General features: G+C 47.5%; 1 protein-coding gene across 1 annotated transcript in view; it reads right to left on the bottom strand.

Moving 5' to 3' along the window:
- Positions 1–3,498: 3,498 nt before the first annotated feature.
- Positions 3,499–15,017, bottom strand: part of ATRN (attractin) — a 157,896-nt gene continuing 146,377 nt past the window's right edge. Inside the window, exons 28-29 of the mRNA XM_054514571.1 lie at positions 10,156–10,270; positions 3,499–8,723 (exon numbers count right to left, since the gene is read on the bottom strand). Coding sequence (XP_054370546.1) covers positions 8,599–8,723; positions 10,156–10,270 — 240 coding nt within the window. The 3' untranslated portion in view covers positions 3,499–8,598. The remainder of the gene's footprint in view (positions 8,724–10,155; positions 10,271–15,017) is intronic.

Genomic DNA, 15,017 nt, shown 5'->3' with positions numbered 1-15,017 from the left:
GGCACGCTCTGTTGGTGGCTGCAGCCTGGAAGGCAGAGCTGATAAACAGCCAGCTGCAGGTGGGATGGATGGATGATGGATGCATGGATGCATGGATGGATGGATGGATACCCCAGGCATTTCCATGCTCTGCTCCAATTCCCCATCCAGACAGTACTTCATGGTCAGCCACCACAATCCAGACCTACCCAGTGAAATTCTGCTTCCAAACTGAATTCAGGGATCAGCATGAGGACCAGGAGAGATTAAATCCCATCCTCCCATGGCATTGCTGGTCATCATGGCTGGGGGGAGATCAGAAACAGCCCCTGCCCTCACAGATTTGTGGAGCTGTACCTGGGCTTCTTGTCAGCAGCAGGGAAATAAAGAGGGGAAAGGTGCTGTCCTTCTTGCTAGAGCCAGAGTGGCCCAGTCAGTGGTTTTTTGGCTAAATTCCCTGCAGATGTGGTTTCTGAATTATTCATGTGGCCCAGGAACACAGAGAGGAGGGGGAAGGAAGGGCCTGATCCTGCAGCTGATCATAGACTCATGGAATAGTTTGAGTTGGAAGGGGCTGTAAAGACCATTTAATCCCACCCCTGCCATGGCAGGGACACCTCCCACTGTCCCAGGTGCTCCAGCCCCAGTGTCCAACCCGGCCTTGGGCACTGCCAGGGATGCAGGGGCAGCCCCAGCTGCTCTGGGCACCTGTGCCAGGGCCTTACACCGTCACAGGGGAGAATTTATTCCCAGTATCCCATCCATCCCTGCCCTGTGGCAGTTGGAAGCCATTCTCCCTTGTCCCAGCCCTATATGCCAATGAGAAACATCAATTCCAATGCAGTTTGTGCCCTGAGATCTTGTTCTTTGTTTATGGGGAAGATTTCTCTCTTCTGAGACATCTCTAGTGCAGATCCCAAATCCCAAGCTTGTCAATGAGTCTCAGGAGTCACCAAGGAGAAGAGGTGCCTGTAGGACATCATGTACCTTACCTCAGAGCTTCCATAGGGTGACAATGGTGTCCCAAAATCCTGTGGCCAAGGGTGTTGGGACTCTGACACAGTCTGGGGATGTGTTGCTGTTCCCAGCCACCCTGCAATGGGGAACATGAGGAGCTCAGCCCACCTCCAGTGATGCTGACACCTGGGTCCAGCTGCCTCATTACCAGCCAGAAAAATCCCCAGCAGGTGCTCTCACCTCATTAGAAAATCTGCCCCCACCTCATGCCTTTGGCAAGATCTCAGTGGTACCACTCTGTCCCTGCAATCCCTGCTTTGCTGCTTGATTAGTTCAGAAACCAAAAACCCCAGGGAGAAATTCAAGAATCTGCTAACTCTTTATTCCAAATGGCAATTGGCTATGGAACTCTGGCTCTTTTGTACAACTCTCTTCCTCCTCTCTTCCCATCAATGGGGAAAAGGAAATGTTGGTGTTTCTGCCATGCTGTAGATGATTTACCACCAACCAGCCATGTGGAACTACCCAAGAGCTGCCCCAAGCCCCACCTTTTCCTGGGGGTTTCTTCCACCCAGCCTCCACTCCAGGATTTCTGGGGAGTTAAATTGGGTTTCAAAAAGACTTAAAGTCCCTTCTTGCTGTGAATGGTTGATATTTAAGGTTTGTGGAAAGAAAACTGGATCTCAAATTCCTCTCTGGCTCCTTACCCAAAAGCATTCATTAATGACAGCTGAAGACAAAGACCATCATCCTGGATGGACAAAAGCCTTGGAAAACCTCCATGTTCTCTTCTCTCCCAGCCTCTTTTCTTTGCTACAACACAAGAAAAATCAGAGCAGGGATGAAAAATGGCTCCAGCCCTCTGTGGTTTTTCCTGCTGTCCAAAATAAATTTAAAGCAGCTCTAAAACCACTACCCCCTGCCCATTTCATTTCAAGTCTGGACACCCCACGCTGTGCTGTCAGCCTGGCATCCCCTGCTCAGCTCTGCAGCAATTGCTGGAATTGGGCTCCTGCATCCCAGTTTAATGCCATGGAATGAAGCAGCACAACAGCCTTCGGAGGCGACTGTGGCTGAAACCCTCATGGCTCATAAATGTCAGGTTCAACTCTGCTTCATCCCAGCAGTGCTTAATTCCAAAGTTGGAGAGTGACATAAAAATAAATGGGGAGCAGCGGATTGCGTCCCGGCAGGGCTCGAGCGCGGCTGCCAGGGTGTCACAGATCAAGTGACAGCTTGAGACAAGCCCTGCCTCAGGCACAGGCTTTTGGCAGCAGCTCTGCTTAGGTGACCTGCACCTCAATCCCTCTGGCTCGAGAGATCCTAAGGCTGCTGATTAGGGCTATTATAAAATGTGTTATTTATTGAGCAGACAGGAGGTAACAGACAAAAGGCCTTGAACAGTTCCTGCACAGTACAAAATAAGAGAGCTGCTGAGAGATTACATAAAACAGTGCACAACATTGAGCTTATTGTTATATATTAAATATATATTGTTGTATATTATAGTTATATACATTAAAGCTAGCAAAGGCACAGTAGAGAACAGGAGTCAGTGGAACTTACCACCCATAGAGTGCACAGAGTCCTTCCACTCAGCCCTCGAGAGAGTAACCACAAAATTGATGTCCCAGCTTTGGGGAAAAGCCCCACAGATTTCTAGGGAATGTGCAGAAGACTTTTTGCTTTGTGAAAGTTTGGTGTGGCTTTTGTAGTTTGTAAAGTGGAGTGTCTGTCAGTCAAAAATTCCAGCTGATCTTTCCACAGCAAGATGTTTATTGTCACTAGGAGTGTCACTTCCCCAGTGCCCGAATAACCATGAGACAGGCAGTCTTTAGTGAGTTATTTCACCAAGCTGCAAGCGTTTGTGAAGGGCAGGAGCCTTGCAGCAGCTAACAAAGCACGGGTGGGTCCCTGTGCTGGAAGATGTCCTGATGCACAGGGCTGGGAGAGGAGCAGCCACCTCTGCCTCCCTCTCCAGCTGCTGTGTGTGTCTGGAACAGCAGCTGGTGCCAACACTTGATAAATCATCAGCAAAATTTGGGATACAGCTTCCATGGGGGAGAGCTTTTTCTCTTTGGATGTAAACAAGAAATTTACTGGAAAAAATTATGATTAGTGAGAGTAAAATGGGAAGGGGCTGAGATTTTATAGCTCTGTTGGGGTTATGTCAGGAGGGGCAGTGGAGGAGCAGCTCTGATTTCTGCTCTCTGTGACAGGGACAGGGAACGCCTGGAGCAGGGCAAGGGAGGGACAGGCTGGAGGTCAGGAAAGGTTCTTCCCCCCGAGGGGCACCTGGGGGAAAGTGAACCTGAGGGCAGAAATGGAACCTATTTAATGACTGTCTCTGTCTTAAAAATCTACAGATTTAACTCTGTGAATTACATCCATCCATCCCCCATCCAGAGGACATGTCCCTCCTTTCTTCTCCCAAATCCAGCACCTGCCAGGAGTCCACTGATACCCCCCCAGCAGAACAGAAACTCACCTTCACCTCAGCCAGAAGCCTTCAAAACACTTTAAATTATTTTCCCCCCCTCAAGAATATAAATAAGAGGGAAGTTTTAACCAGATCATCTACTTTTTATTTCAGAGGAAAGATTTGCATTATTTACTTTTATTTATATACATGTACTTCACATTTGTATTTAAAATGCACAGACCTCCCAAGAATTTTCTCGTTCCGGCTTTAAATTAGCTGTTATTTTACAATACAAAAAATTATACCAAAAAACTGCAATCCTAAATGTGTGTATGTATAACACCCACAACCCCAGCAATGAAATAGTTTACAATACTTGCTCCTATTTACATATGAATGCAATAAATGCTAAATTATACATATTAACAAACTAAGCTCAAGTCTGAACACAGATAAGAATCATAAATAATTACAGAACAAAGAGGGAAAAAAAATCCAGAATACAATTAATTCAAGGATCTTAGTTTAAAGAACATTTATTGTGCACAAATTTCAGAGTAATATAAAACTCTTTTTTTTCTTTTCTTTTTTTTCTTTTTTTTTTTGTAATGGACTGACATGTGATACACTCTGCGACAATTGTTATTTTTCTCTTTTTTTTCTACTGGTGAGGTTTGTGGAATCAATACTGAATGGAGAGGAAATGTCTAAAGAATTCTAGTACCTGGAAGACGCACACAAATAGTCTGTGTGAACAAAGAAACAGACTGAACAAAACCTGCCCTGATGCAGAAAAAATCAGCAGATACACATACTGTAGTAGTCCTGGCATGGAAACTCAGCTTGTTTCAGCAGCTACCAACAGAAAAAGCAGGAATTTGTCTAAAATTGCAAAGAACACACCCAAAAATGAGGAGCACACCCCGAGCCATCCCTTCCCTCCCTTCCCAGCCCAGCCCAGCCCAGCCCTGTCCCCCTGTCCCGCAGCTCCAGGGGGCTCTGCCAGGGCAGCCCCTCCTCCCTCCCCTGGGTGTTCCCAGATGGAGAAAGCCGGGAGGGGCGCAGGGGCTGCCCTGGGCACGCAGAGTCTGCTGGCTGCTGCCTCACACACAGTTCAATATCAGTAAATCCCAGTTAATATCAGTAAATCCCAGTAATTGTCAATAAATCCCAGCTTCCCGTGGGAAGGGGCCGAGGGCTCTGGATGCAGCTGGTGCCTGTCCCCAGCTCAGGGTCTCCTGGAGAAGGAAAAGCAGCTGGAACAGCTGGAGCAGCACAGGAGGGGGCAGCCCAGCCCATGGCACTGGAGCCCAGGGTATGGAGAAGGCCCCAGGTTTGGTTCCAGCCCCAGTTCCTCCTCTGAGCTCACGCAGGGCTGAGCAGGCTGTGCCATTTACAGCACCCCACAAAGCCCAGCAGGGCCCGGGCACCCTGGGCACGTTCCTGCACAGAGCTGGAGCTCCCGGGCACCTCCAGGACACAAAGCACCCTCAGGAGGGCGGATCTGCCAGCAGAGGCTGCCCATGGCTCCACACCACTGAATTTGGGACATTACGTGCCATGGCTTGATGTTCATCACAGGCATTTCCCATCATAAATAGCTTTATTCTGGTAATTTCACTACAACGCGTTTAAGCCCAGGGAAAGTGATAGTAACAACTGAAAAGTTGTGTCTCATAAATATCCTTGTATCCAAAATATTGAGCCAGAGAGTGGCAAGGTCATGCTACACCTGCCCAGAAAAAAATCTGGGCTAAAATCCATGGAAAATGGTGAATTTAAAAAAAAAGGTGTTATTTGGAGATCCACTGGCACCATTGTTTTCTCAAAGAAAAGAGCCCCAACAGTTCTGAAATTTCATTACTAATTTTTTTAAAGGCTCCTCTCAGAGAATGAAAATCTTCTGAGGGTTGAGATGTCAAATGCTGAATTTCAGCCAGTCATAAACACCTGAAATAGTGATTTTGAATGGAAACACTGCCACAATTTCAGTAACAAAGGCCTTAAACTACTGATTTAATCTTCCACGTGGTGACCACTTTAAGGACCTTTATTACTTGTATTCAAATGTTGCTTTTCCCCCTTTCAAATGGAAAAACCATTATTTAACTTGGTTTCTACATTAAAGTGAAATACATTTGAACACACAAAAGTCAAGTTATGCCTCCCTGCTTTGCAAGATATCACGATATAATCTGGTGTTTAAAGCTCTGGAAAGTTATCACTACTGATCAGATGAAGGAGTTATTAAGACAAAACTCATACATAATTTAAAATCATCAAAAATACATTCAATATTTTTTCTGGTTTATATACACTTTAAATCTCTCCATGTTCTGTACGGTACTGTAGAGTTTATGTACAAGTGCAAAATCTGTGTGCCATTTGTCATTTATTTACAGATTCTCCCATGAAATAAGGTTGTTCTTTCTCCCCCACCCCACCTCCAAATGAAATAAACCCAAAATTCCTTCTCTTTTGATACTGGCCTGGTGACAAACTGCCAGCAATTCCTCCTTCCCCAAGCCCTTCCCATGTTCTTCCCTGTTTACCTCTAAGCTGGGATGAAACTGCACCAGAGCTATGTATGAGAATTCTCTTCTCCCTCATCAGGATGGAGATCAGATGCAGGGTAGAGCTACATCCTAAAGGAGCCAGTTCCTTTTAGTTATGGAAGTAACTCTTGTTGCTCTATTTACATTTTTTTGTTCTGATACACCTTGACTTTGATCATTTTTGCTCATTTTTGCAGTATCTGACACCTCATTTTGGGCACACTCCTGGCACACTGTAGGCTTTGCAGACCAGACAGCCCAGATCTCCAGGAGTGAGAAAATGTCCCAAACTCTGTATTTACGTCTTTTTATTAATGTAAAAATCTATCACCCCTCCAGGCCTACAGTTCTGAAAGCTGTTTGTGATCAGGAAAACCCAACAACTTTAAGCACCTCCCCAAGAGCTGTCCTGAAGAGGGAAACTCAAGCACTGGGGCTTTCACCATCCAGGCTGGCAGCTCTCCTCCCAAAAAGAGCAAGAAGAAATCTGCAAACATCAGGATGTGCATCGTGGCTGAAAATACACAGTAACAGGGGAGGGATTTTAGTCAGTCTTATTTCTCCAGTTCAGATTAACCCTATCACTGAGCAAGTTAGAAAATATTATCAGGAGATGAATCTGTCTGAGGTAATCTGTGCATCAGGTAAAACTTAAATTGCCTAAATCCCTTCATTCTAAGACAAATCTGAACCCTTTTCTGATCATAATTCCTTCTTCCCACAGAGCACTGAAACGTCTAGTTTAGAAACAGATGCATTTATATATATTTATATATATAATGCATTTTCCCAATATTTTTCTTCAGTCCCATTGCACTTGTTAAATGACACATTAAATCAGAATTATCATCCACCACAGTCCTTAAGCCATCAGGCTGTTCCCATCACCACTGTCTGGACACACACAGCAATTCACCTCTTTATTGCAGTGCTGCCAGGCTCCAAAGAGCTTCTTCAAAATACATGGTTAGGAAAAAAACCACCCCACAAATGAATGGCTGGCACGTGACTGATCACCAGAACACGCACAAAATAGGAGCAGTTTTTGGGTTTCAGTTTGGAAAGGTGCTGCCTGGCCAGACCCAAGAGCACTTCCCTTCCACGCGTTACTTCGTCATTATTAAATATCAGATGTCCTCCACAGCAGCTCAGTGACCTGGGGAACCCACGATGACGGATGGAGCCATAATCACACACCTCATGTGGCACCTTCACTGACACCTTCCACCACTGCAGCCCCCCCGGCCGTGTGGGTCTGTGCCACATTCCAGGGACACATGGACACCACCACACACAGATGGGTGGGCTCAGTCCAACCTTGAGCCTCAAACCCCAATCCCAGCTTGGCAGAGCAGTTCAGATGGTTTGATGCACCCCCAAACACCAAACCTTCTCTTTGCTGTGTGCAAGTCTCATCCTTTCACCAACCAGCCACTTCTTCAACCTCTAACAGAGCTCAAGCCACACAAGAAGTACCAGGATCTGATCGTGTAGAACTCAAACCTGTGGCAAAACAAAGCTGCTCTGCTTGATTTTTACTTAAAGTTCTTTTTTTACTTCATCCTCAAGTGCCCTGGCACCCGGAGCGTTGCTTTTTACACCCTGTAAGAAGATGGAGCAAACCATAACCACTGGGGAGCAATGCCTCCAAGCTCAGCTCTCATCCAGAGGATGGCAGGAGGGAAGGGGGAGGAAAGAGGCCAAAATCAGAAACATGTGATGTGTCTGACCTGGAACACAGACTGCTTCTATGAAAATGCTGGTGAAACCGGGAGTTTTCTTATGGGATACTGAAACTCTACGTGCCTTCCAGGTATTTGCACCTGGGTGAGTATTTGGTTGGTCAGGAAAATGCGATTTTCCTCCGACTGCATGGGACAGAGGACACAGAGTGCCTTGGGTGACTCTAGATGTGAGTATACATACCTTTAAAGGAATTAAATTATGTTAAAAAGCAGCGTGTGTAGCAGTCTCCTCACTCCCTAGATCTGTTCACGCCTAGGCACTTGTGTGTGGTGTACTCCAAGCAGGTTAAGACTATGTAAACACTGAGTCTTTCCAAAGCAACATCCAACTTTCCAGTTATTTCATGTGGCCTGAGCAACATCAACCTTTAAACCATCCCAGCTTTTGCATTCCTGGACCATGATGACTACAAAAAGGCTGTGCCTGGAAGAGAGTTCCACTGAAATAATGAGGGAACAGTTAAATATTAAATGAAAACAAAGAATGAAGATGCTTTGAAGATTAATAGTAGTGTTTATGTGTTGAGAGCTGACACCTGTAAACACTGGATCTTTTTCTTTTTGTACAGTTTGATAAATACAGAACTACAAAGCACTTTCCATGTAGAAACCTGAGTGTCATTCATTGGACTACTGTTGTATTTACACTGACCAGGAGTGGCGGCGTTGGACCTCACCGCACCTGCAACGAAATCATTCTGCTTTAAACTTGAAGAAAACAAAGGAGCAATCTGAAGCCATGTGTCAGTAAAACTTAAGTGGAGCAGTTGTCAAATAAAGCCAACTAGCACGTAGATGAGAGAAAAAAACGGGTTCAAGGAAGTTGTGTTTTTTTCCGGGTGCTTCTAGTCTCTTGGGACACGACTTGGAAATCTTCCTCCTCCTTGGTATTACTTTTCCATTGTGTTTAAAACCCTAGACAGTTTCTGATGTCCATGCATCAAATACAGGTTCCTGGCTGTGCAGGGGGCTGCTGCTTCCGATTTCGGACGGCGCCCGACTTCTCTTTGTAGGCAATTGGCATCTGTTGTGAAATGTCCACCAGAGCACTGGCCACGGCAAGACCTGGCACAGAACAAACATCACCACAACAGCCACAGCAACAAACCTGCACAAAGAACTCAGAAAACCCCTCCAGGCCACAAAGGGTGTAGAATTTTTTTAATAAACTAGAAAAGTGTTGTGGCCCAAGAATTAAGCTCCAGCCAATATTCTGAAAGGAGCTGAAATACTGCATGTTTAATTAGAAGCAACAGCAGGAGAAAAAGACACAATAAGGGTGGGTATTAGTGGATATAAAACTCTGAATGTGGAAGCCTCAACCTTTAATATTGAAGGTGTCTTTCTCTGCATCAGTATATGGACTACAATAAACCTGAAAGCAAATGTGCACGGAGGCTTCACTGCCCTTCCCGGGGATACATCACCTCTGCAAACTCCTCATGGCAGATCAGGGAGTCATGGAATGGTTTGGCTTCAAAGGCACCCTAAAGCCCATCCAGTTCCACCCCCTGCCATGGGCAGGGACACCTTCCACTAGCCCAGGGTGCTCCAAGCCCTGTCCAACCTGGCCTGGAAAATTCTAGAGATGGGGCAGCCACAGCTGCTCTGGGCACCCCGTGCCAGGGCCTCCCTGCTCTATTCACAGACAAACCACATCTGGGACTTAGCTCAATCCAGCTCAACACCTCAACATCAAACCATCCAATTCAAACCCTGCTAACTCTTTTTCCAAAGCCTTTGCTTCACCAAGCCCACTGGGGAACCCCAGTTAAATCCCACACTGCCCAGGAGATGATGTCCCAGTGCCCTGACACCAGGTTTGGGTCTGAAGGGGTTGAGAACAAGGCTGGATGGGGAAAAGCTCTTTGTCCAGAGCTCCTGAGAGGAGGGCAGAGATGCTCTGAAAGGACTTGTAGTGACAGGACAAGGGGAATGGTTTCGGACTGACAGCGGACAGGGTTAGATGGGATAGTCTTCCCTGTGACGTGGGGGAGGCCCTGGCACAAGTTGCTCTGTGGCTGCTCTGTGGTTTGCAGCAACCTGGGACAGTGGAATGTGTCCCTGCCCATGGCAGGGGGTGGAACTGGATGATCTTTAAGGTCCCTTCAAACTCCAATCTTTCCATGCTTCTGTGACTTGATGTTCCCCTGCAAATGGAGCTGGGAACTAAGTTGGATAGGCCAAGTGACAAGTTACCTTCACAGGTACCTACTGCAAACATGGCCCTACCACATCACTCTGTCCCCCACCCAGCTGTTAATTAAAGCATAGTCCAGTATCAAATGTTCATCCACCAATTGACCTTAGTAATTAACCCAAAACTCATGTTGGAAGCCAGCAGGGCCCAGACCAGGGAGCCTAAAATACCTCGAGCACATCCCAAGCTGAACTGTGGCTACAGCAGCTGCTGTGGGATCAGGAAAGGTGAACCTGTAAGGCTGAGGAAGGAGTCCAGAGTTAATTCCAAGCCACCAGAGACAACAGCAATGCTCACCTGACTGTCCTGGTGGTGGAATACCCCCAAGCCCTCGAGGCAGCCTCACGAAGACGGAGAGAACGGCTGCTTTGTTCCCAAAGCAGGGCTCCAGCGCGATGGGCTTTGGTACAGTCTGCAGCAGGGGAAGCAGGGAGAAAACAAATGTTAAACAGCGTGTTACACCCTCCCTCCTCCCCCAGCATCACTCCTCCAGCTCCTACAAGCCCCAGGGCATGAACCACCATGAACCACACTGCTGTGCTGGGCAGATTTCCAGCACACAGCCAGCAAAGCTAAAACCACTGTCAGCAACAATCAAAACACAAGTCATCACCAGAAAACACATTCACTTAATAAAAATCAGGCTATTAAAAAGTCAAGCACTACACAAGGCTTGTATTTCTCCCTAAATTCAATAACCAAGGAGCAGCTTATGTAATCAACAGGACTGAGGGTTTGTTCCATCGACCCCATCAGCAGCCTGTCACTGATATCAGCACGCACCACCACGGCCATTCGACACTCCAAATTCTATTTCCACAATTTAAGTCCATGTACCACCTTAACAGCCCTCTGTGCATTAACAGAGTAAAGAACATTTTCCCAAGAACAGAAATAAGTGTTCAAGGCCAGGCTGGATGGAGCTTGAAGCAACCTGGTCTAGTGGAAGGTGTCCTTGTCCATGGCAGGGGGAATTAGACGGGCTTTAAGGGCCCTTTCAATCTGTGATTCTGATGTATAATAGGTGGTCAGCTTTCTCCCTGGAGGAGCAGAGGACTGGAGCCGTTGCTGACCCTCAGTGTCTGTGACCATCTCCCACTGCACTCTTGTGAAGATTTTACCTGAATGATCAACAGCCAGCTTCAGAATGCCATCAGAAAGCCAAAATGCAACAGCCCAGCCCAGAAACTAAAGTGTGTTCTCAGCTGGGCCCCAACCCCACACACAGGTACACAGGATCAGTGCTACTGTGGGCTGCAATAACAGTCAGATTGGGATGCAAGTGTTCACCAATGATTACAGGTTCAGGAGAGTTTCTTCTTTTGTTCCACACCAGCTAAAAAAGCTGAGAAACACAATTTTACCCAATACACTGGGTGCTTTCTGTTTTCTTCTTTAGTATGGACAAATTCCACTCTGCTGTTAATGAAATAATTAGTTCTTTTTCCATCAGGCATCAAACTACATCATAGTACTCAAATATTCAACAGAAACTCAATGCAATGCAAGCCATGAAAAAGCCTGAACAGGAGTCAAACATGCTGTTAAATTACTGCTGCTCAATAAAGAAGACAAAAGGAGACAACAGCAAGCAAAATGAAACTTAAAACTTTCCAAATCTCTCATTTACTGCAATGATTGCAGCAGTGTTTGTTGGTCTGTGCCAGGCAGATAAATACATGCTACACGGGCTGGATGATGGAAGCTGCTGCCTGCCTGGTTTATGACAGCAGGTTTCTTCATCTCCCTACCCCCAACGAAGGGACCCAACTCAGAGTAAAGCTTTTCCTAGAACGAAACAAGCACACCCTGATGCTGGATCCCAGAGGCAATGGAGGGAGCTCGGAGAAGGAGCTGCAGGAATAGAGCCCATGGATTTCTGCCTTATGGGGGGAGCAAGAACACAGCACAAAGCTGATTTTCTTCTGGAGAGACTCAAGTATATTACTTATTCCACTGCTAATGAAACACTTCTGCTGAATTCTAGAGCTTGGAGGATGGCACTTGGGTTACAGAGAGCTCTTGCGCTCACCCTCAGCACTGAGCAGAACGGGCAGCAAGGACCACGCAGAGAAGCGATGGAGGGACTGAAGGAGCAACTGAATAATAGACTGTATTTTTTAATACTTTTTAATGTATTTGTTTTCAATGGATTAATGGCCCCGGAGCTGCTGCAGGGCTGGAGCCCCTCTGCTCTGGAGCCAGGCTGGCAGAGCTGGGAATGCTCCCCTGGAGAAGGGAAGGCTCCAGGCAGAGCTCAGAGCCCCTGGCAGGGCCTGCAGGGGCTCCAGGAGAGCTGCAGAGGGGCTGGGGACAAGGCCTGCAGGGACAGGAGCCAGGGAATGGCTCCCACTGGGAAAGGGGAGATTGGGCTGGGATCCTGGCAAGGAATTCCTGGCTGGGCTGGAATTCCCAGATTTGCTGGGGCTGCCCCTGGATCCCTGGCAGTGCCCAAGGCCAGGATGGACACTGGGGTTGGAGCCCCCTGGGACAGTGGGAGGTGTCCCTGCCATGGCAGACCATGGAAAGATGACCTTTAGAGTCCCTCCCAACCCATGAGGATGCTCAGCAGCACATTCACCATCCTCCAGCCAACCTGCAGAAACAGGAGGCAGGAAAATCCATCTCAGGGGTCACCAAATCCAGCCCTCCACTAACACAGGCAATGGCACATAAAAGCAGAGTTCTCTGCTTTAAGAGTAGTTACACTTTCAGCCTGTGCCATCACCTCTGGGAGACCTTTCCAGATCCCCTGGTCTGGATCTCACCACTCTGCCACCAGAAACTTTCTTTTAACCTCAAATCGTTCACACTTCAATTTATTCATCTGCCTCACGTTCTTCTGTGCCTTAACCCTCTCCCTGGGCTTTACTCTGCTGTACAGTTCAGCCCTCTTTTGGATCTCAGTCTTCTTTTGGATCAACTGGAAGAGCAACACTCTGAATTCCTTCCCTGAACACAAGCACTGCCTCCTCCAGTTCTCCAAGTGCCCCTCTCTGCTCCTTGTTCTCGACCACCTGAGAGGCATTTCAGGCTCTGACAGTGCCTCTGTTGTGGTACCCAAATCACCCTGAGTCTCCTGCACGCCATAAAATAGAAAGAAACAGTAGCTGTTCATTATATAGCTCTCAGTCGCAGAGCTGAAGGGACTTGGAGAGAAATTTAGCTCATCTCTCAGCCCCAGGCAAGACCCTCTCTCCTCCTCTGCCCTTTCCAACTAATGAACCCTGAGTGTGCAGCAGAAACTCTCATTATGAGTCCCTGTGGGCACAATCTTCCCTTTCCATGGAATTTTTATTTTGGTCCTCAAGGTCACCCATCTTGCTCCTCTCTGCTCTCCTGGTTCCACAGCACAGACAGCTGGGATAGGATGTAGCCCTGGGCCTCCTTCCTTCCATTGTCAACCTGCCCAGAAAACAGTCAGAATCATAGAATATTTTGGGTTGGAAGGGACCTTAAAGTTCATCTGATACCCTGCAGGGAGCAAGGACACATTCCACTGTCCCAGGTGCTCCAGCCCCAGTGTCCAGCCTGGCCTTGGGCACTGCCAGGGATCCACAGGCAGCCACAGCTGCTCTGCCAGGGCCTGCCCACCCTGCCAGGGAACAATTCCTAATTCCCAATATCCCATCCATCCCTGCCCTCTGGCAGTGGGAGCCATTCCCTGGCTCCTGTCCCTTCAGGCCCCTGTAAAATCTCTCTCCATCTTTCCTGGTGGGCCCTTCAGGTACTGAAAGGCTACAATTAGGTCAACTCAAACCCTTTTATTTTCCAGGCTGAACAATCCCAAAAACGATGAGGGTTGGTAAAATGTTGTTAATAGTTCCCTGCGTGGGGATCCTTATTTCTCTCAACCATGCACAGCAAGGACAACGATGCACCCAAAATCTGTCAGGCTGTTGCAAACTAATTTGGAAGGAATTAAGCACGACATCACTTTGCTGCAGCTAAGCTCCATTTTAAAACTAAAAGGGGAAAAATGGCCTATTGTCCATCAATCCAGCTTTTCCTGAGACAAGCTGCAGTTAATAACAACAAAACCTCGCCTAAAGAATCAAGTACTGCACATTTATTTTTGACAGCCCCGGTTCAGGCACCTGTTTTCTGAACTGTGACTCATTGTGCATCTCTGAGTGCTGCTCACGGCCGGCCGGGAGACAGAGCAGGGAGGGAATGACTCAGAGCAGTGAGGGATGAGGAATGTGGAATTTGAGCAGGGAGGTCAGGAGTGAAGGACACACTGCACCCTCTGCAAGGCAGAACCAGCGCTGGAGCCAGGGACCAGGTTCAGCACTCAGGGAGGAAAATGTGACAGTTCAACCAGCAGTTTCACTGTGACTGGACTGGAGACCTCACCCTGCGCCAGCCCTGCCCTGCCTGTCACCTGATGTGACCTAGGCAGGTGTCACCAGGACACCAAGGGTCTAAGGAGCAGCTGGCTGGCTTCGTCAAGTGCAGTTTTGGTGAGGAGGTCTCAAGAGCTCAGGTCTCCTTTCTTTGCCCACTCAAGTGGTTTCTGAGTGCTCTTATCACAGATTATGGAATCCTCTGAGTTGAATGGGACCCACAGGGATCAGCCAGCCCAGCCCCTGTCCCTGCCCAGACCCCCCAAATCCCACCTGGGCATCCCTGGAGCTCTGTCCCAACGCTCCTGGAGCTCTGGCAGCCCCGGGGCTGTGCCCATTCCCTGGGCAGCCTGGGCAGTGCCAGCACCCTCTGGGGATGAACCTTTCCTGACCTCCACCTACACATCTCCTGACACAGTTCCATATCCTCTTTTGTTGCAGATCCAAGCCATTCTCCTGCAAGAAGATTTTGAGTGAACATGGAAAGCAGAGATCAGATGTGAGAGATGGCTCTTAAGGGTAAACTTTTAAAAGATACATAAAATAGGTGTATTTCCAAATTTTGTAACAGCCTCTATCAGATGCTTAAAACCTGCCTCTGCCAGCAACTTCCATTCAGAGGTTTTGATAAACTCATTGTTGAATTAAAGAAGTGATTCTTTTTTACTGAAGGCTTAATGGCACAATAAAGTAGACATTATTCAAATCTATTCAAATAAGGTGCATCTCTCAGACACTCAGCACCAGAGGACTGCTTTGAGAGGTGCCTGAACAGCAGAGTCCCATCATGGGAGCAGATACAGAGGGGAGAAC

The sequence above is a fragment of the Molothrus ater genome, chromosome 4, assembly GCF_012460135.2.
Source record: "Molothrus ater isolate BHLD 08-10-18 breed brown headed cowbird chromosome 4, BPBGC_Mater_1.1, whole genome shotgun sequence".
NCBI classification, from domain to species: Eukaryota; Metazoa; Chordata; class Aves; order Passeriformes; family Icteridae; genus Molothrus; species Molothrus ater.
This window is presented reverse-complemented; position numbering and strand designations above follow the sequence as displayed.